Genomic DNA, 23,478 nt, shown 5'->3' with positions numbered 1-23,478 from the left:
TAAAGTTAGGGCTGGGTATTGACACAAATTTCACAATTCGATTTGATTTCGATTCAATATTGATTATTTTGGATATCAGGGACAATACATGGCACATTTTCTCAAGGAAAACAAATCCCTTCTCTAATGCTGTAAACTATGGGAGTCAGTGGTAGCCTATAGCCTACTTCATTAGCCTACTGTAATATTGAAGGTAAAAATGAACTGATTTGTATACAAACACTTAAATTACATTTATTTATTTTTATAATAATACAGTTATATGAAATATGAACATTTAAATGGTGGCTGTCATAAAAACTTGTCAGATTTATTCAAACATGCATTAAAAATTGAAGAACATTAAAAATTATAATGAATATATAATATGGTGCGTATATTTAGCAGAATGCTCCTCGCTAGAGTTAATATTTCTCGCTGACTGACGAGTTTATGGACCCTGGATATGGTTTCTCTGAGGTAAATGTGACATGACATCGTTTACAAGCTGATTTACTGACGTCTTTCCACAGTTGAAACACTGATTGGGCGACTCCATGTCACATGATACGGACTTCGATAAGTTGTACTCTGCCTTTTAACACACTTTCAGAAGCTCATGTTTATTTCGCGCTGTAACTGTTATTAAGGCGGAAGAGAAGATCATGTGCTTCTCTAGAGCTGAGCCAGAGCGATCTCACGCCACAGCGCCAGAACGGTAATTATGTTTTTGAATTTCGTAAGAAAATGGACGTAATTTGAAATCTGAGACTTCGTTTCATATCAATAGTAACAAAGCACAAAGATTATAGTGATTTATTGGATGGGATGCGCTACAATGTTACATTCATTCATCAACTGAAAACAGGATGACTAATCGATTCTTGGGATTTAAGAATCGATATCGGTTCATAAAAATGACAATCGATTAAAATCGAGAAATCAATATTTTTTACCCAGCCCTAATAAAAGTTACTTACAGTTATTGACATTAATCACAATAAGCCGCGAACAGGGACTCAATCGATACAATTTAAGTTTATTTAATTTGTATGTTTTGTCAATTGTATTTGTCCTATTGTTTGAAATTTGCTTCTTTGTTCCTAATTTTAATATAAAAAATTTAATTAAATTGCCTGCCTACCGTAGTCAAATAAGAAAAGTAACACAAAACAGTAAACTACACTCAAATCTATGCACATATCGAATCGAAATTTGATTCAAAATCGAGAATTGATTTTGAATTGAATTGTGAGTTACCAAAAGATTCCCACCCCTATTAAAAACCTATGATTTTTTTTTTTTTTTTTGCAAATAAAAAGAAGTAAACAATTTCCTTGTTTCTCCTTGTATCCCAAAAGATTTAATATATTTTCATTGTGCACCCAAAAGTTCTTTATGCACTCCTACATATTTAGGAGTAGAGGTTTTCAAAAAAGTAAGAATCCAAAAAGAAATTCTTTATGCGCTCCTAAATTTTTCAAATTTGGAGGAGTTGAGCTCCTTAGGGAAAGAAGTAAGAATCCAAAATGAATGCCAAAGATAAGATATGTTATAGCAGGTGCAGGGCTGATATGCACTCATTGGCGAATGAGTGATTGCTTAAACCAGCACTGTCGGCAGGTCTTCCCAACCCTCGCTCTGTGGATTAAATCCATAGAGTAGTTATCCACCCCTCTCTCTCTCCGCTCGCTCGACCCGTCTCTCTCTCTCTGGGCTCACGGCCACGGTCCGGCTGTTCACGTGCCGGAGCCGAAAGCATTGACATAATGAACTCCCAGCTGGAGCTCTCGCTCAACGAGGCCACGTTCCTGAGCCGAGCCGCATCGAGCTCCCGGGATCCCCGGACTCGCCCAAACACATGAATGAATAAACCCTCTATCTCTCCAGCCAGACTCCCCTTACAAAACCACATCGCCTCCTTTAAACTGTCCCAGTGCCCCGAAATATCCCTCGCCCGGGGGAAGACGGAGAGAAAGGAAAAATCTGTTGATTACAACTGGCTCTTTCTGGATTTCACTTGCTGATGAAAGAGGGAAATGCATTACGCTCTACTTCCCCACGACTGAAAGAGCACTAAAAAGAGTACGCTTATCATGGCGGATAGTCGGGGGACAAAAGGGCTAATTTTAGGCACTTTACTCAGATAAGCTTCTGCTTTTGCTGCTTTTCATATCTTGCGAACTTCAGGCCCTGATTTACTTCCAGCGAAATTGAAGAATGGACTGGTGTGACGAACAAAATCAGCCAAAAACAAAGTTTGAAAGTGAACTTTAAAGAAAAGTTTGCCCCGGTTGGTAAGCACCTTTGAACAATAGCGTGTCCATGCTGATGATGCTTTGATGTGTCAATCTTCTCCGGTTCAGTTCGTCAAGGTCAGACGCGAGTAAATACAGGATCACACCGGAGAGCCGCTTTATAGTAGAATCTGATGTTGTAATTATAATAGAAACGGCAGAATCACTGGTCAAGTATTTCAAACTTGTCTCTGCCCCTAAGTGAAAGACGATAGAGAACTTGACCTTGAGCATCTCAGGGTCTTAACCCCTAATACGGGCTCAGGAATGAGATCGGAGGTTTAGGACGAGGGAAGTGCATTAGCAATTAGGGAACAATTTAAGAGAGATTAAATACTAATGCCAGAACCAAAAAGAATATAATCCTTCAAAGGCAACACAACTATCTCTACAATGCAGCGTTACTGGCTTGTTAATACAAAGTCTGCATCCATTTGGTCTCACTCGAGATGACCTGACATGGCCTGTCCGGACAGGTTTATAGACCTCATGTGAATTCATCTGAAAAAAAAAAAAAATGCTTATCCTGGTTATTGGGGTCAAAGTTGAGCATTTGCTTGACCAGCAGCTTGTCTTAGGATGCTAATCTGCCGTTGTAATCTATTATCTGCCTAACGACCCCCCCGACCCCCCGGGGTCTTGGTAAGATGTGGTCAAAGCAGATTTACTGCAACATATGAAGGCAATCAGGATGACAACTGTTGTCTAAAACAGGCCGTGGTTATTATAGTTCATCAATGCTTGATGATTAAAACCAGTAATGATCTTTCCCATTCTGGCAACCCTACCTTGTAATTTGCAATGGCTGGACACTCGGGTTGCGTCTCTACACAGCCAATCATAGGCAGACACATGTATATGCGGTCGGAGTCGACCTGCCAGTCCGACACAGTTATGTTCGCTCTACATGCACTGCTCCAGTTACTTACATCTATTTGGAAGCAATTTGACTAATCTAGGCTTTGCAGTGTGCGTGACCTAGCGTGCATCACACACTGTATTGAGCCTTGCTGTTAATAGGATGGGTTTGTATCGACCACTGAAATTTGGGTTGTAACCATACAAAAAAGGGACATGTGACAAGGTTTTCATCATCAGCATACTGTGCACGTGCAGCAAGGTTCTCTATCCTTTATTAATGTGCACAGTCCCGAATAAATAAATAAAATAAATAAATAAATATCCGTGCATAATTTATATGCTCAGGTCACGGATGTGCCTTGAATTTTTTGCACTGATTAGTTTGGCAACACTGACTGACCCTTTTTTATGGGTCATAACGTTTGGAGAGAGAAATAGCAGATGCTGGACAAGGATGAAAGTTTAATTGCATGTGTTGACCACCTGTGATTGTGCACTTCCAAATTGAGTATGTTGATAGATTAAGCGTTAAGCATAAGCGTTTGCATGGAAACTAAAGTGTACTTTAGGGTTTAGATTTAGGACATGTGTGCAAAGGCAAGCACCACTTTCGCAAGTTACACTAATAACATCAGTCTTGCTTTCTAAATGCATGAACAAACTGTAAAAAGTAGTCATACTGTACATGCCATTAATTCTGAACAATGTTGGCAAAAGTGGTATAAAAAACCGACTGATTTTTAACAATGCTGTTTGTCAGATGCATGTGGAAATCCCCCATGCTCGGATCCAGCTGCTCGTGAAGGAGGCCGTGTGGGCGACGAGGAGAGATCTGAACTACATGCCCTTCACTGTCGAGTGAGACCTCCTCCAGGCCAGCCTATCGACACAGCAGAGCCGGGGACATCGGTCTGCAGGGAGGCATGGGAGAAAATGGGATCTGTGTTCTCCAACGAACACGTCAATATGGTCAGGTGTGCTACAAAATCATCAACTCTTCCTCATCATGGGATTTCTGCTTCTCTTGATTAATTAAGGATAATCGTCTGTGATAAAATGTTTAATTTTCATTTGATATTTCCACTACCTTGCATTGCTACCAAGCTTTCATGTTTAAACTCCCAAATCCCAAACTCCTTTCTCTTAAAGCATCCCTGTGGTCATTAATTGTATCCCTTAAAACTCATCTCTGATCACCAAAATTACATATTTAAAAGTTTTTTCCTTGGAAAAAAAATTCTTCATGCCTTAAAATATCTTTAATGTAAATTGACACCCTCGCCTCATTTAGTATACGTGGTTCTATGAATATGCAAATGAGCCCCGCCTCCACTCACTCACTCAGCTCAGAGACCCACTGGTTGACGATCACACCTTGATCTGATTGGTTACAAGGTAGTTTGTGACGTCAGAAGCACCAGCGATTTCCCTGACTTGCACCTCCAAAAGGTGTGTGCTTGATTTAACACATTGTTAAAAGAATTAATAGAAAATGTTAACGTCATTTGGGGAATTGGAGTTAATATTAGGAATTTCACTGGTTTAGCTTTTAGGAGAAGCTTCTTGTAACGTTTCCATTAAATGTAAAAAAGTGTTAATTCATATGATAAATATAATCCATCAGGAATCTAGACGAGGTCAAATAAACCATGCAAGTTGATGTTCTCTTGATTTGTGCAATAATAAAGTAATCTTGATGATCAGTTTGACTATTATCCCAAACACGCTTCTTCGTAAACGGAGGAGTCTCTTGGTTTCCATGTCTGCGAGACTCTATGGGCTCAGTGTGTTTGGAGGGGAAGATTAAAATTCCTGCGCTGACCCCTCTCCCCACGGCAAGGGTCAGCCCATTCACCGGACACTGGGAACCGGGTCAACCAGGACAGAGGCAGATGCACAGCAACAAACCGTCGCTCACTGCCGATCAGCCACGCACTTCATGTCCGAGGATTAGCATTATATTCCCATGCCAAAGTGCAAATGCTTACATGTTGTCGGGATTCAACTCACATTCACAATAAACCCGCTAGAATGAGTCGTGGCTTGATCTTTTGAAAGACACCAGTGCAGAGCTATAATGAAATAGAGTCCAAATTTTATTAATCAATGAATCCATCAAACTCCAGATCAAAATGTCCACAGACACCGAGTTAAACCCCATCTGTGCTCATTGTCTGGGTCTGACGAGAGAGGATATGTTTGAGTGGAAGCCAGAAATGTGTGACCCACTTCACGCCAAATCAAATAAACCATCAACGTGACCTTTATAGATCAAATTTGCTTCATATGACCACCAACAGGATGAAAATATGGGCTGAATTGGAGCACACAAACAGATATTGAGCGATCTCCCCCTCGAGTACAGTAAAGTGGGTGAAGGACTACAGCAGCTGTACAGTAAAGATGATGAGCACCAGCAGGGCCGGGAAATGCTTTGTCCAAAATTCAATGTCAATGTCAGCATTTGGCTTCAAGGGAAACCCAATATGCCAGTGCACATGCATACATTACCAGTGTGTGTGTGTGTGTGTGTGGATGCTGAACGTTGCTGGAATAGCGACTGCTCACTGAGGCATGCTCAGTAACGCTTCGGAGGGTTTATGGGTGGATTAGTGCTCTTTGCTTTTCACTCGCTCTTGTTTTCTCTCCATGTACTCCCGGTCCATCTCTTATTTCAATATACCGCTCGTTTACCACCACTGATCCTCCGTCGCTCTGCACTTCCTTAATTGGATAGGATGGGATTTCACCTCAATATTTAACAGCCTGTCGTGATGCTGGCTGTGTTACTGATTAAATTACAGCACAAGCCTGCAAAATCACTATAATGTAGAGACTAAATTAGAGATTCTTATGTTTTAAACATGCATCCCATGTTTGAACGTACAAGTGCACAAGATATTTGAGAGCTACAAATCTGTTGGATGTAAAAGAGCAGGTCGGTTATTCTGCTTCATCTTACTGTATGCATTCAGTAGAAGAAGGTTTGGAATAACGAGAGAGAGAGAGTCTATATTAATACTGACAAACTAAATGTTTGTGAAATGTAGAGTGTACTGACACATGACTTCAAGATTTAATTTACATTGACTGTAGATTAAATCTCTAAATCAAATCAATTTCAAAATATATCATGGCAGTTTTTCTTATCGAAAAAAAAAATCTCTAAATTATGTAAACTATACAGGAAAACCCTCTCACTTGGTACATTACTATAATATTAAAAGGTTAAAATTAACAACAGAGCCTAAACAATTAAATACAATTGCTATTTATATTTAGATACAATAATAAACAGTCAGATAAAAACAAGTTGTACACAAACTTTTAAATTGCACAATTGCTGAGACTTTTTTTTTATCAGAAGTAATTAAAAAAAATATTATTGGATAAGAGATGCTCTAAAACTAATTTTTTATTCATGCAAAAGATCAATCTTGTGATTTAAGAATCAATATTGGTTTGTTAAAATGAAGAGTGATTAAAAGTGTGTCCTCTATATTTTCAGCCTTTAGTGATAGTGTGTAAAATTAATCAATGTGATGTTTTAAACTAAAGGTCCTCGCACACCGAGTCTGAAATTCTCGATCGAAAAATGTTCACACAATCAAAACTAAATAAGACCTCACGTTGTCAATCGCGTTCACACACTGCCTCCGAAACCTTCGTCCGTCATAAAAAAATTCAGATCGGGTTTGATTTTCTGCATTTTTCTTATGCGTAGCGAGTATTTTAAAAGGTGTTTTGACAGTTCAGAGCCACCGAATGACGAATTCGGAAAAACGAACACGCAAGTTCCGGACTCCGTGTGCAAGGACCTCAAGACTGTGACACTCACTATTCCAGAACGAGCACCATCTCGCTGGCCATCTCGTAGACCTCATGCAGATTGACGACGCGAGGACAGGCTCCCGCCAGCTCCAGGACGGCGATCTCGTGGATGATCTCGGTTCTGCAGTCTTGGCCCTTCCTCCTCTTCCTCATGTACTTCGCTGCGAACTCTTTACCTGTGCTTTTCTCCACACACTTCCTCACCACAGCAAACTTGCCTCTGAGAGGGAGAGAAAACAAGGGGAAGAATGTTTGTTAGCAGTTAGACGATCTCATAGTGTAGCCAGACTTTGGACCAGGGTAATTATCGGTCCTAAAACTATTAAAGGGGACTAAAGTCAAGTTTCAAAGAACAGATTTTAATGCTTAAAAACACACTATTTTCTCCATATTAGTCATTGTTGCAGCTCCTCTCTTCCCAGTCTGTCAGTAACGCTCTGTTTACTTCCTGTCTCTATGAAGCCCCTCCTTCTGAAAAGCACACTGTGCTCTGATTGGTCGGCTGGAGCAGTGTGTTGTGATTGGTCGAGCGCTTCGAGTGTGTTTGGGAAATGTCCCGCCCCTTACCATAACCGCCTGTTTAACACACTACTAACTAACTCAACCAGGCCCCACCCCTTTATAATGAATTATTTAAATGAGGAATATTGTGACGTGAATACTGTGACGACTCACTGTGTGAATCAGATTGTTTCCGAATTTGCTAATTGTAAAAAAAAAAAAAAAAAGAGAAGCTGAACGCAAGATGCTTTTACACCAGCAATCTGACATACTAGTAGAGCTCACATTTCCATGCATCCCATTAAACGGTCACATACACACACAAAACAACTTTGTTCAGGGCCTCTTTTCATTTGATTCAGTGAAAGGCCGGAGCTGAGGGTTTGCGGGCAGTGAAAGGGTTCGGCAGGGGAGGGGGTTGTATATCTAAAGATGGCACACTTGTTATCACCACGGCTCAACATGCCTTTGTCTCCCGGCATATTTGCGGGATGAAATCACCCAAAGCCCGAACTGTCCCTCTGTGTCCCACTTCCAGCACTGAACTTGAAGATGCAGAGGCAGACGATGAGGAAGAGGAGAATAACACGCCGACAGACGAGGGAACATGTCGAGTCTGAGACGACACCCTCCTGCTGAGCTAACGACCACGTTCCCTACAGCTCGGGGAGACCCGCGCCACACTGGCAGCCTGTTCCCGCGGAAATGTACAGCACTGTGTGTTATTTCTGTACAGGTTTCCAGAAATATTCATACCGGCCTTTACAGCCCAACACCCATCCCTCATCATGTGGACATACAGGCCCTAAATCCCTCGTTATTGGTCCAGCCAGGAGGCAGCATGACAAACTATACAAATATAACAGGCAAAAGTCAGACGAAAAAGTGATTTAATTGATGTTTGATCTAATTCCGTTAGTCAGAGGAAGACATGAGTGATAATTTGCACTCAATTACAAAAATCTGTTTTTCTTTGAACAATCCAGCATTGTGCAGTGAAACCAGAAGGTAAAATTTAATACTGCTTATAATAATGATGATGATGATGATGATGATGATGATGTGGCAATTGAAATTATTACTACTACTACTACAATAATAGCAAATATAATTTGACAAATATCGCTAATAATAATAATATTATGGTGTTTTTTTTTTTGTTTTTTTTAGGATTGAAATGTGTTTTCAGTTCCCATTGTTCCAGTGTTTTACTTCCAATGTTTGCCTTGTTTCCTTTGTTCCTGGTTCGTTTCCATAGTGTTTCGACCTCTAGGAGTCAGTCAACAGGAGAAGGAAGAATCTCACTACCAGAGGGTTTAACAAGGGTTTAGAGTCAGAGTCAATCTCTACATTTTCTAAAACAAAAATAAAGAAAACAAAATACAATATAAACTGGCCTACCTCCCTGAACCTACATCCCTTAATTTGGCAAAAACTATATACCAGGGTATTTACACAAGTAGCAAACACGATGCAAAATCAGAATCCAAATCTCAAATAAATCACACACAATCTCTCTGAGACTAGACGAAACGGTAACGATACGAAGCAATGGTAACGAGGTACACAATCACACACAACTGTCTTTTTTACAGTTTACAAGCAGAAGCACAAATACATACAATAAAATAAAAATAAGAATGAAATACAGATTGCTTTTCAGTTTTCAGTTCGGTCTAACAGTATTCAGGTACAGGACTACTACAGGAATTGGAAACATTTCATGTTTCATTGTTTAAATGAATTAGCCTACAGAATAATTCTTCTCGCTATCTTTTGTTGTTTAGCATTAATGGCACAGACATAAGCAGGAATATTAGGCTGATGTCACTTTAAGAGCTAATGCACGGATTCATATACTGACACACACGTTTTTTCCACAACGGTTTACATTCACGTCAAGACATCACCAAATGGGTTTATGTGAGTACTTGCCAAGATGGGTATTTTGACAATTTTGTACATTTATGACCGTTTCCGCGCAATAATACGTGAAAAAGCACTCAAGTTTGGAACTCACAAGCTGTTTGAGAGGCGGCATTATGTGTGTGTCTGGGTATGAGTGCATAGACAACAGTTTCTCAGAGCACACACACAAGTACTACTGAATGCTTTCAAATCGCTTGTTTAAACTGACAAGTCGTGCATATGATAAACTTTCTCAGCGATGCAACACTGGCCCGATTAGGCAACACACAGTTATGTGCAACACCTGGAATCCTGCGCCGAAATTCAAACCCTGATTAATAATAATTTATTTACAATAAATAAATATTTATTTACAATTTGATTAAATATTTAAATTTCAAATTCCTAAATTTCCTTAAAGGCACACTATGTAGTTTCTGTTTTTGTCAAACAGCGCCCCCTAGAGTCGCTGTGGAGTACTTGTAGTTAACGTCACTGCCGTAAACACCACTCACGCAGAGCCGTCTCTGCACTCTTCCGACCGCGCTTTCTTCGCTTTCTTCGTCGACTCTGCCATGATTCACGTCTGAAATGCGTGCTAGTGTTTTCCACAGAGGCTCTTCATATGTTGTTGATGTACGTGACGTCGTGCCGTAAAGCAAGTCGTGATTCTCGTGAGATTTGGCAGGGCTTTATCATCAAAATGATTTTGAAGCTGTTACGTTAAGGTACAAATCTTGCATAGCGTGCCTTTAAATTACGATAATCTAAATGTCATGTTTGACAAATACATAAACTGGAAGATGACTGATGAAAAAAAGCCACTAGACAAATCCTTAAAACAGATTCAGGATTGATTTAAAACGCAGCAAGTGAAGTCTCAGAAGTATAGTAAACAAAGCCTCTGTGAAACGCTGGTCAGACACGCGGCTTGGCGCTTCGTTTAGGAACACGGCGCAGAGAAGCACCGGGGAAGGTTTAGCACGGCTGAACTGTGGAGGAAATGCATGTTAAACGTCCCGAATCACACCGTGATGTCCTGAACTGGCCTTCTCAGTCCATCTGCTCCCGGACCACATACACCCACGCTGATGATCCAGGCAATGCACAGGGTTATTCAGAATCACTCGTCTCTCAGGGCAAGAATGATGATGGGCCCCGTAAGAGATGCATGTGGGCGTCTGTGAAAATGGCTTGTTTTCAAGTGTCTTGAGGTTAAAACTATATGGGGCCCTATTTTAAGGATCTCAGCACATGGCCTAAAGCGCACGGCGCAAGGGTCACTTGTGGCGCGTCCGAATCTACGTTTGCTAGTTTAACGACGGGAAAAATGGTCAGCTCTCCCGGCGCATGGTCTTAAACGGTCGTCTCTATTCTCTTAATGAGTAATGGGTGTGTTTTGTCTCTATTCTCTTAATGAGTAATGGGTGTGTTTTGGACGTAACGTGCAATAAACCAACCAGAGTCTCGTCTCCCATTCCCTTTAAAAGCCATGGCGGATTCGCTATTCACATGACGGAATTTGCAAGCGGAAAAAACTGAACGCTTTTCTAGCGAGGAAACGGATCTGCTCGTGCTCGAGGTTAAAGCTGTGTGTGTGCGTGTGTGTGCGTGTACGAGGTTAAAGCACAAGCAGATCAACTACGGGACAAGTCAGATTCCACCACATCTTTATGTACACAATAATAATCTTTTACATTGTAATCCTTTTATTTGTAATATTTGTCATTATTGTGTGCTGCTGTATGTGTAATAAGCAGAGTGTGTGTGTGTGTGTTAGGCAGACTGTTACACGCGTTGTGGACCCGGCTATAGGCGCACATTACTAACACGCTCTTTAAATAAAAAAAATAAATATTGCGCCATTGACTTTAGACCAGGGTTCAGACGGTCAACGGCTCAGTTTATTTCAGTTCCTCAAAATATCAACGCTCCAACAATGCGCCTGAACACACACACTCGTTGTCAGACCAGCAGTTCATGGGCCACAGATGGGCGCAAATGCATTTGCTAATTCAACAACGTGGCGCAGAACGTGAAAATGAAAACTGCGTCAGGCTGAAACTAGCAAAACACACTTGCTTTATAGGATAGGGCCCATGATGTTTGCCTAGGACACACATTCCACTAGGGCTGTATTCTCCCAGTCGATTAGTCGATCATTTGGTCGATACGTTCTGGCTCAACCAAAATTCTGATTGGTCGATTCTTTGCCGCGTTCATTTCATTAGTTTTGTCGCATTCATTTACCGGTAATCAGTTTTGCCGCGTTCATTTCATCAGGTGGAAAGCACTAATGAGGGTGTTTTCAGAGCACCCCTGTTTCACAGGTAACAGTCTGTCTTCAGAACACCCCCCTTGTTTTCACGTCTTTTGGATTAGCCCAACTCACCGGAGAAGACGGACAGATTGAAGAAAGTAGGCTACTAGAAGGTTTGCTGAATATTACTTGATCTGGTTTGTTTAATAAATATTTTTTTATTAAAGTGGACGTGCCTTTTTTGTTTAAGAGTAAAAGCTTTAAGTTAATAGTCTATTCGTGTCTCTGTGCGAGTCTGTCAGTTATTATAATACATATGACAGAAACAATTGTCTAAATTATGTTGCATATTCCTCAAAAGTTCTTGTCATGATATCACTAGTTGACAATATAGTACTATTTTCGGAAATCATAGGCTATGATATTGCGCAGGTGCACGTGATGCAGCGCTGTCAGAGCCGACAGACTCGTGTGTCAGACTCATTTCAGTGCAAATTAATCAGGTCAAAAACGATTTAATACTGCAAATAGCCTACTAGTTTTTTATGTTTATTTATAATTCATTTAGGCGGACAACAAGGCTACAAAGTACTGCGCACAGTGCCCAGCTAATTAATTTAACGTTTTTTTTCTAACGTAAATTTTAGTCGATTTTTAGTCGAAAACTTCAGGACTTCAGCCGACCAAGATTTTCTTTGGTTGAGTACAGCCCTACATTCCACATGCATTCCTGCACGCTCTTCACTGTGACCGACACTGGAGAAGTGCAAGATCAGCAGAACATCTGCTGAAAGAGAGATCAGGAGGAACTAGCTCATCTGCTAAAGGCATCTTGGATGCATGATCTGATTGCAAACATGAATCCATGCAGGAATGAGGAAATGGACAGAAGACGACTTCATGCATACAAAGAATGTGAAAGCGTGCAACATTCAGTCACATTTAATTGTCTGAAACAAAGCAACTCATGAAAAAACTTCAATGGACAGATGAAAAAAAAAACACACAGGCAAACGTATTGTTCTTATGTTTTAATTGGGTTGCTGACCCAAAAGTGTTGGACTGACCAGGCTCATGTGAGAGTCATGGGTTCAGAAAGGGTTTCAGCCATCAAAGGAAGTTTTCCTTTATTTTCCATCCCCATTCTGTCCAGAACTCCGGAGATTTACTACACACAGCTGGGATTGCCTTCCTCGCTTTCTTCAAAAAAATGTGGTGATTAATGGGGTAAGTAGAAGAAAAATGTCCTTGTTCTGGACTGTCCCAATAAAACCTGGGTGTAAAGTTAAGCGTCGCTGTAATGGTTTGGGAGACCAGTTCTTTGCCTCAGAACTGAATGTCATTCGGGTCATGTGATATGCAACCATCTAAAATGAATGAAATCATTCCGACTGGTGTGGTTACATGCTACTTTTTTATTCAGACCGAGTTATTAATATGCATGTAAACGCAGCCTGTGTTTTCCTCACACCACCTCTACTGTTTTAAACTCACAATCCTCAATCTGATCCAGTGCAATATCCTATATGGTATGTCACGCATCCCTGCATTATAAGTCACTTGCCTAACTAATAGGTAGATGGTATGCATGACTACTAATAATAAAAAATAAAAATGTGACCTTGCATCTGGAGTACTTCAAGTCTTCAAACAAAGACTGCATATGGAAATGAACATTTTGGAAGTGAAATCTGAAAGGTGAATATGGATTATTGAATTTCTAATAATGAAAACGTGTGTGAATATTCACAGCTTAAATATACAACCATGTTGAATTTCAGCCCATAAAAATGCAAGCCCTGAAAATACAATGCATTAAAATGCAAGCAGGGCTAATGCAATGCATATTTTTTCCGAGTAGTGCAATTCAACACGCTTTTTTGTTTCAAAAACATTTGTCATTATTTTACTTCCATAACTGCAACTATACATGACAGTGAGACATTGTTGAAGAAATTAAAATCCCAACAGTGTCGTAATCACCATGATTGAGAGCGATTCAGAAACACTAAAGCACCTTCCGCTCCTTTGAAAACCTAATAGGCTTTTACTGCCCTTGACTGCATGGCTTGGCATACCTCCATTACCATGGTGTTGCGTTAATCTGACCGGCTTCTTAAAAACACGAATGCCACGGGGGAATGTGATAAAGAAACTCTAAGCTCCTCAACATAATAATACCTGGCACCCCAGAGGTCTGCGGTCTCCCGATCGACGCCGTGGAGAGTCTGTCGTTCCCCCGCTGCTGCTTTCAGGCCAAAGGCTTTCAATACTTCGGTTTCTGAGAACTTCAACGGATGTCGCACGAGACTGTAACTAATCGTGACAACAGTTCACAACGTGAGCGGATCATTTACAAATGAAATTTTTACCAGTGACCAATTCTTCCAGGTCGCACTCTCGCCGTGATGTGGTGCAGATGTTGTGTTAAATATGACTTCTATTATTGTATGGCATTCAGAAAGTGCTCCGCGGTTGACCGAAGTTGAGGGCCTCTGAGCTCTGAAGAGACAGACTGTGATTTGGAGACTTTGGTGTCTTTTAAAATGAGCACATTTCCAGAGTCTGAGGACTCACACAAACAGCCCAAACGCAATGGCTTTCATGTGTGCGGGACGAGGGTTGACGGCAGAGTCACGGTTTATGTGAAATAGCGTCCATATCAAGAGCAGATGGTCCGTCTGTGCGAGAATAGGGCTTGTATGGTCAGCAGTCGGCCGGCTTGTAAGTTAGAAAGTTATGGAGAAACTGTGAACATTACTCATACATACTTGGTCCAAAAAAAGGGGGTTTAAAAATGCATTTATGCTTTATACAAAACCAGACATTGAATTCAAGATAAAGACTAATATGCATTCCAGTTCTGAGTGCACTCGATGTCAATTACATTCACAGAGCCCGTTTGTCAAGCATTACAGTGTTTTACCTTTACATCACATTGGGAAAATGTTATCGAGTCATACAAATTGTTACAGCAAACCCATTGTCTATTTGGACAATGTGTAAAAATGACAAGGATGGCAATAGTGCAAGAGAATACTGACTGACTATGGAGAAACAATTCAACTAAATGCCGTCAGTCCTTCTAAAGCCCCAATTCAGAAAATACACAAAAAGTTCAACTATATATATGCAGAGTCACCAAGAAAAGACTAACTTTAAGTCTTCTTAAGATACAAATCACCATTTTCCAGGAGGGCAGAAGACACAAAGACACACCCCAAAGACCATCTGGACTCACATATGGATAAGATTTAAACATTTGCAAAGAAAGAGACCCAGTAACTAGCTATTTGAAGTCGACATGAAACGGAAGTTGCGCTCGTCTATTCTTCCCTACTGTGAACGCTTCTGGAACAGGAACAGATGTGGGCGGGGCTTGATTGCGTCTGTAGGGAACTGATTGGATGGTTGTGGTTTGCTATTGGCTGATCTCATGTGAGTGACAGGTTATAGCCCCGCCCTCGTCATCAGAGAAGAGAAGAGATGCTGCAAGAGGAACTTATTCTCATTCAAGATTACCAGGAACATCAGTTTAAAATAAAATAATTTAAAATAATGATAAATTGTTTATAATAAATATTGCAATATTCAAAAAAATAAGAATGGTTAACTTTGATTACATGGCGACTCTAAGGGTAATATGACTTTGAACTTGGATATTTTGTATAATCTAGGAAGAGCACAACATGGGCAATCTGAGTTTAATACCTTAATCCTCTTGAGTCTCGGAGCTTTTGTTTACTAGACGGTGACATCACTGATTCAGAATGAAAGTAAATCAACAACACTTCCTCCACAGAACCTTGTTTCGTTCACTTTCTGCGTTACCGAAAGAGTTTTGAGTTGGTTCTAGTAAAGAGTATAACCACGTGTGAAGTTAACAACCCTAAAAGAGTAGTTCACACTCAACAAAAAGTCTTCAGAATAAAATTATTTGTATTTTCTATGCAGATTCACTCCTCAACAAAATCAACATAATCATTCTAGAATGATATTTATTCAACTAAAGCTATTCAAGTTATCTGATGAAAATTTCTGCATTATTTAAAGGCGACCTATTATGCCCCTTTTACAAAGTCTTGATGTTGTTTCAGGCTCTACTAGAACAGGTTTTCCTGCTTGAATGTTGATTATTCTCCTCATATTCTCCATTGTTGCGGCTCCTCTCTTCCCAGTCTGTCAGTAACGCTCTGTTTACTTCCTGCCTCTATGAAGCCCCTCCCTCTGTAAAGCACACTGTGCTCTGATTGGTCGGCTGGAGTATTAGGTGGGTATTAGGTGCTCTTTAATATCACAATACATATTTTAAAAAAGTATTACAGTGCAGGTTATGCAATTTATGACTTCTGGTTGCTTTATTTCTATACATCACAGGCATCGGCAACATCACTTCTCATCATAATTAAGGGATATATTTTTTTAAAGCAAGGTAAGTTTGGGATGGACTGTGCTGTGGAAGACATTATAGCTCCATTAATTAACTCCAGTCGTTAAAGGCGGCAGTGGAAAAGGCTTATAACTACTTTTCCCCGTGTACTTTCTGTCATGCTACACTTCACTTAATGCATGTGTTATATGAGGGCATCGGCACTTTACTTTCTACCGCGTGAGCAAGTGGGGGGGGGGGGGGGGGAGTTAGCATCCGCAGCCTCTCGTACAGGAGCTACAGCTCTTAAAGACAGGGAACAGAAACAACGCTCGGGTCCCATCAGCACACACACACGTTCACGGGTGGAAACGGCTCCCGGACTGAAAGCTGAGGCCTGTTTGTTCAGTGTCTGAGACTGAGGAATAATGAACTCTGACATGTGACCCTGGAGAAGAGACAGATATTTTCTAAACGTCTTAGGAAAGAGCATTACCTCATCTGAAAGCCTTTACGTTGTTGTTTTTTTGTATGTGTGTGTGTTTTTTAGACCTGACGAGGCCCTTTCAGCACCTCGCTTTTGTTAAACTGGTAATTATGCAGAAAACAGATCTGGTTTGCTTGCCATGCCTTAGTGCAGACAAACAAATGACATGCTCTGACAAACCCCATTACCCCAGTCTGGGCTGCAGTTTAAGAAACATGAAACTACATGGAATAAAGACCTATTCAACCCCAAGGATGGTAACTATAACAATAAAGGTATAAACTATAATGATAACGGCACAGAGAAATTAAATCGTTGGAATCAATTTCAGACAGATTTCTTTTTTTTTCAGCTGATGAACGATAAAAACATTGACAGCCAATCAGAATCCTCTCTTGTTGCTAAGCAGTCGCAACGATTCTATGAGATTCTATCTAAACCTATGGGAGTTTATGTTATGTTTAGGGATGCACGATATATCAGCCACTGTATCGGTATCGGCCGATATATGTTAATTTTTAATGTTAGCCTTATCGGCCCGATAAGAAAATTTGGCCGATATCTTAAAGCCGATAAATAATGGATTATTTCCTTCAGCTGAGACGCTTCAGATGCGCACTGTTCAACATTTAGGGTTTGAATTGCTTGAAATATGATCTGAATCACTTCAAAAAAGGAAATACAGTTCAATGTGCAGCGCAAGTCTGTCATATAAGCTACATAACATTATAATGAGATCATTATAATTGTGTGTTTAGGACGTGGCTTTTAATGGTAAGACTTTTGTTTTTGTAATCAGGCTCTCAAAAATGATATAAAAATTTTGATTTTGATTTATCGGCCAATATATCGGATTTCAAATATCAAGAATTATCGGTTATTGGCCAAATCGGTGCATCCTAAGGCTGGGTAAAAAAATATTGATTTCTCAATTTTAATCGATTGTCATTTTTATGAACCGATATTGATTCTTAAATCCCAAGAGTCGATTAGTCATCCTGTTTTCAGTTGATGAATGAATGTAACATTGTAGCGCATCCCATCCAATAAATCACTATAATCTTTGTGCTTTGTTACTATTGATATGAAACAAAGTCTCAGATTTCAAATTACGTCCATTTTCTTACGAAATTCAAAAACATAAATAGCGTTCTGGCGCTGTGGCGTGAGATCGCTCTGGCTCAGCTCTAGAGAAGCACATGATCTTCTCCTCCGCCTTAATAACAGTTACAGCGCAAAATAAACATGAATGAGCTTCTGAAAGTGTGTTAAAAGGCAGAGTACAACTTATCGAAGTCCGTATCATGTGACATGGAGTCGCCCAATCAGTGTTTCAACTGTGGAAAGACGTCAGTAAATCAGCTTATAAACGATGTCATGTCACATTTACCTCAGAGAAACCATATCCAGTGTCCATAAACTCGTTAGTCAGCGAGAAATATTAACTTCCATTTTTAATGCATGTTTGAATAAATCTGGCAGGTTTTTATGACAGCCACCATTTAAATGTTTATATTTCATATAACTGTATTATTATAAAAATAAATAAAAGTGTAATTTAAGTGTTTGTATACAAATCAGTTCATTTTTACCTTCAATATTACAGTAGGCTAATGAAGTAGGCTATAGGCTACCACTGACTCCCATAGTTTACAGCATTAGTGAAGAGATTTGTTTTCCTTGAGAAAATGTGCCATGTATTGTCCCTGATATCCAAAATAATCAATATTGAATCGAAATCAAATCGAATTGCAAGCTTGTGAATCGAAATCTAATCGAATTGTGAAATGTGTGTCAATACCCAGCCCTAGTGCATCCCTAGTTATGTTTTGATTTAGGATTATGATTTCCAGGCATTTTCCATCCAAATTCACCATGATCCCCCCCGAGTCATTATACGTCCGTTGGCAGATTTTTTGCATGGGCGTTTGTCCGCTAACCCACTAAATTGACTTCCTTAGGAAAGCAATAGCAAAGGCTGCACAATTTCGCGTCAAAGTTGAATACTTTAGGGCTTTGTTCTAAAAAGTTGGCAAAATATAGCTGGTATATAGACATTCGTGAGACAGGAAGTTTACACTGGCAATCGGATCATCATTGCCTCTGACACTCGAGCACTAAAAGGGCTTCAGGAACAGACTTGGCTTTCGCATGACATCAGCGGCAGCCGCTACTGTTTCCATGGAGCAGATGTGGCCACTGGGCTTTCAGACCCGTACAGCATGAATGGCACGGCAATGATGTCATGGTATCCCACTCGGCTGTTAGAGCCGGGATTCTCTAGAAAAGAGAGCAGAAAAGTCTGGGAAACACAAAGGAAAACCAATCTATAACTCACACTGCTCAGATCCGTCAATCAAGCGGCAGAACTCACGCAGAAGCGAAAGAAACCCCAGAGATTTCTGAAGACGGGTGAGAGATTCTCAGCTGATGACGTGCTGCTAAAGACAACAGTGAGACTGTGGTGTCATCCGCTCATGCACAGCTAGCACATCCCTCACAGAGCTCAGCGCTAGAGCCGGACTGGGGAAGAGCGAACAAACACTCAAACATCTCATAACTTGGTGTTCTGGAGAAGCTCAGCTTCTGTTTTAAATCAGTGCATAAGTGGCATGCATTTACAGTTAATTTAGGGGTTTGAAATTACACCTTTTTAACACTAGCAAGCAAATTGCAAATGGCACACTGCCATCAACGAGTCTGTGACACGTCATTAAGAAACTTGGCACGTTAAATGTCGCCCAAATGTTTGAAAAATTACACTTCTCATTTTACATGGAACTCTTCCCATCAAACATCTCAGGCCGACTCTGCAGAATGTGTTTCCTTACAGACGTTTGTTGATCTAAAGTACCTGAATGTTCCCGAAGCACAGTGGCGGAGGAATGCAGTGTGGCTGCCCTGCAACTGACCGTTCGCAAAGACCCGCCCCCTTTAGTTACTGTTGCTATGTCCGACAAGCCACGCCCCTCTCACGCCCACCATGTTCTCACACAGTGAAACCAGAGCCCGTCTACGGAGAGCTGGCCACTCCCTATTAAGTCCTATTGTACCGAATGTTGGTTGTAGTTCCACCAGAGGTCCACTGGGGGCGATCGCCCATGAGTGCAGAATGAATGGGAGTCTATGGGGCTAGACGGCTAAATTTGTCTCTTTCACCCGATTGCCGTTGAGAAATCTCAGATTTGATTGTAGGTTTTGCAAGTTCAACATGGGTTATAGGTCAAAAGTTGAATGAACGAGTACTTATGTCCTTTCGATTTCTTACAGGTTGAGTTGTTGTTGCCCATAACACGCTAGCCTTCTGCTAATGAACGCTGATTGGTCAGTGAAGGACTGATTACGACCAGAGATACCGCTTGATGGCATCGTGTGTGTGTGTGTGTATTTTCGGCGTGGTCTTTTAAAACAACAAAACAAAACCTCTTCTAGCACGTGTATTTTACCTGTGTCAGCTGTGTTGTGTGTTTACCTGTGTCAGCTGTGTTGTGTGTTTACCTGTGTCAGTTGTGTTGTGTGTTTCCCTGTGTCAGCTGTGTTGTGTGTTTGCCTGTGTCAGCTGTGTTGTGTGTTTGCCTGTGTCAGCTGTGTTGTGTGTTTACCTGTGTCAGCTGTGTTGTGTTTACCTGTGTCAGCTGTGTTGTGTGTTTGCCTGTGTCAGCTGTGTTGTGTGTTTCCCTGTGTCAGCTGTGTTGTGTGTTTACCTGTGTCAGCTGTGTTGTGTGTTTGCCTATGTCAGCTGTGTTGTGTGTTTCCCTGTGTCAGCTGTGTTGTGTGTTTACCTGTGTCAGCTGTGTTGTGTGTTTGCCTGTGTCAGCTGTATTGTTTCCCTGTGTCAGCTGTGTTGTGTTTCCCTGTGTCAGCTGTGTTGTGTTTCCCTGTGTCAGCTGTGTTGTGTTTGCCTGTGTCAGCTGTGTTGTGTTTGCCTGTGTCAGCTGTGTTGTGTTTGCCTGTGTCAGCTGTGTTGTGTGTTTCCCTGTGTCAGCTGTGTTGTGTGTTTACCTGTGTCAGCTGTGTTGTGTGTTTGCCTGTGTCAGCTGTGTTGTGTGTTTCCCTGTGTCAGCTGTGTTGTGTGTTTGCCTGTGTCAGCTGTGTTGTGTGTTTACCTGTGTCAGCTGTGTTGTGTGTTTGCCTGTGTCAGCTGTGTCGTGTGTTTGCCTGTGTCAGCTGTGTTGTGTGTTTACCTGTGTCAGCTGTGTTGTGTGTTTGCCTGTGTCAGCTGTGTTGTGTGTTTGCCTGTGTCAGCTGTGTTGTGTGTTTACCTGTGTCAGCTGTGTTGTGTGTTTGCCTGTGTCAGCTGTATTGTTTCCCTGTGTCAGCTGTGTTGTGTTTCCCTGTGTCAGCTGTGTTGTGTTTACCTGTGTCAGCTGTGTTGTGTTTCCCTGTGTCAGCTGTGTTGTGTTTCCCTGTGTCAGCTGTGTCGTGTGTTTGCCTGTGTCAGCTGTGTTGTGTGTTTGCCTGTGTCAGCTGTGTTGTGTGTTTACCTGTGTCAGCTGTGTCGTGTGTTTGCCTGTGTCAGCTGTGTCGTGTGTTTACCTGTGTCAGCTGTGTCGTGTGTTTACCTGTGTCAGCTGTGTCGTGTGTTTCCCTGTGTCAGCTGTGTTGTGTGTTTCCCTGTGTCAGCTGTGTTGTGTGTTTGCCTGTGTCAGCTGTGTTGTGTGTTTGCCTGTGTCAGCTGTGTTGTGTGTTTCCCTGTGTCAGCTGTGTTGTGTGTTTCCCTGTGTCAGCTGTGTTGTGTGTTTCCCTGTGTCAGCTGTGTTGTGTGTTTCCCTGTGTCAGCTGTGTTGTGTGTTTCCCTGTGTCAGCTGTGTTGTGTGTTTCCCTGTGTCAGCTGTGTTGTGTTTGCCTGTGTCAGCTGTGTTGTGTGTTTCCGTGTCAGCTGTGTTGTGTGTTTCCCTGTGTCAGCTGTGTTGTGTGTTTACCTGTGTCAGCTGTGTTGTGTGTTTGCCTGTGTCAGCTGTATTGTTTCCGTGTCAGCTGTGTTGTGTTTCCCTGTGTCAGCTGTGTTGTGTGTTTACCTGTGTCAGCTGTGTCGTGTTTCCCTGTGTCAGCTGTGTCGTGTTTCCCTGTGTCAGCTGTGTCGTGTGTTTGCCTGTGTCAGCTGTGTTGTGTGTTTACCTGTGTCAGCTGTGTTGTGTGTTTGCCTGTGTCAGCTGTGTTGTGTGTTTACCTGTGTCAGCTGTGTTGTGTGTTTGCCTGTGTCAGCTGTTTTGTGTGTTTGCCTGTGTCAGCTGTGTTGTGTGTTTACCTGTGTCAGCTGTGTTGTGTGTTTACCTGTGTCAGCTGTGTTGTGTGTTTACCTGTGTCAGCTGTGTTGTGTTTCCCTGTGTCAGCTGTGTTGTGTTTCCCTGTGTCAGCTGTGTTGTGTGTTTACCTGTGTCAGCTGTGTTGTTTCCCTGTGTCAGCTGTGTTGTGTGTTTACCTGTGTCAGCTGTGTTGTGTTTCCCTGTGTCAGCTGTGTCGTGTGTTTGCCTGTGTCAGCTGTGTTGTGTTTCCCTGTGTCAGCTGTGTCGTGTGTTTGCCTGTGTCAGCTGTGTTGTGTGTTTACCTGTGTCAGCTGTGTTGTGTGTTTGCCTGTGTCAGCTGTGTTGTGTGTTTCCCTGTGTCAGCTGTGTTGTGTGTTTACCTGTGTCAGCTGTGTTGTGTGTTTCCCTGTGTCAGCTGTGTTGTGTGTTTACCTGTGTCAGCTGTGTTGTGTGTTTCCCTGTGTCAGCTGTGTTGTGTGTTTCCCTGTGTCAGCTGTGTTGTGTTTCCCTGTGTCAGCTGTGTCGTGTGTTTCCCTGTGTCAGCTGTGTCGTGTGTTTCCCTGTGTCAGCTGTGTTGTGTGTTTACCTGTGTCAGCTGTGTTGTGTGTTTACCTGTGTCAGCTGTGTTGTGTGTTTCCCTGTGTCAGCTGTGTTGTGTTTACCTGTGTCAGCTGTGTTGTGTTTACCTGTGTCAGCTGTGTTGTGTTTACCTGTGTCAGCTGTGTTGTGTTTACCTGTGTCAGCTGTGTTGTGTGTTTACCTGTGTCAGCTGTGTTGTGTTTACCTGTGTCAGCTGTGTTTGCCTGTGTCAGCTGTGTTGTGTTTACCTGTGTCAGCTGTGTTGTGTTTACCTGTGTCAGCTGTGTTGTGTTTACCTGTGTCAGCTGTGTTGTCGATGCCTCGAGAGAAAAGAAAGTGCAGAGCGCGAAAGCACCAGAGTGACTGAAGGATTGCCATAAAGCAGTATCTCTGGTCGTACGATGTGTGTGACGTCATTGACATTTTAAAAGACTTTTTAAAGCAAATAAGTGACTCTAAAAAGTCTAACACCCAGCAATGTGTAATTTCTTTGCATCTCCTTTCGAATACAACATTCAAATTACTAGACAAAACATTATATCCCAAGAAAAGTGGATTTTGAGGGGTATAGCGCTATAGACCTCCATTCATTCTGCACTCGTCCTGTGAGCGCCCTCATGTGGAGCCAGAGTGGAACTGCAGCCAGTTCAGAAGCCGGAAGTTTACTGAGAGTGGAAGTTCTCCCCTTATTAGACATTCTCTGGTGAAACACACATCGCGGAGCAGAGAGGACACTGATAACACACTGAGACAGGACAGACCAGGGTACTTTTGAAACAAAGTCTCAACATTCAAATTTGGTCATTTTTTAACAAAATGTAAACAATAAATAGCGTTTTGTGGCTGTTTAATGTGTCTGACAGATCGCTCAGGTAAAAGCGGCTCGTGAACCGATCATCTCTTCCTTCTAGTTCATTTATAGCATCAAATAAACATGAATGAACATCAGAAGGTATGTTGTTTTAACCGTAGAAAGACGTCAGTACACTTTTTTCAAATTTCAAGTTCAAATCTTCCAACGTTAATCTACTAACTCTCCTGACAGCTTTGCTTTGAATGGCGGATTGTGATTGGTCAGATCGCCTGTCAATCAAACTCCCTGCGAAGGGTCAACTGTCCACATTTGAGCCTCTATAAACCACAGCACTGCTCGTACGCTT

At 41.6% G+C, this 23,478-nt stretch overlaps 1 protein-coding gene across 1 annotated transcript in view; it reads right to left on the bottom strand.

The window, feature by feature from the left end:
* stk17a (serine/threonine kinase 17a) overlaps positions 1–23,478 on the bottom strand; it is a 65,621-nt gene that overhangs the window by 34,313 nt on the left and 7,830 nt on the right. The window contains exon 2 of the mRNA XM_081352090.1: positions 6,976–7,188. Coding sequence (XP_081208216.1) covers positions 6,976–7,188 — 213 coding nt within the window. The remainder of the gene's footprint in view (positions 1–6,975; positions 7,189–23,478) is intronic.

The sequence above is a fragment of the Scardinius erythrophthalmus genome, assembly GCF_964197995.2.
Source record: "Scardinius erythrophthalmus genome assembly, chromosome: 22".
NCBI lineage: Eukaryota > Metazoa > Chordata > Actinopteri > Cypriniformes > Leuciscidae > Scardinius > Scardinius erythrophthalmus.
Note: the sequence above shows the minus strand (reverse complement) of the source record. Positions and strands in the feature narration are given on the sequence as shown.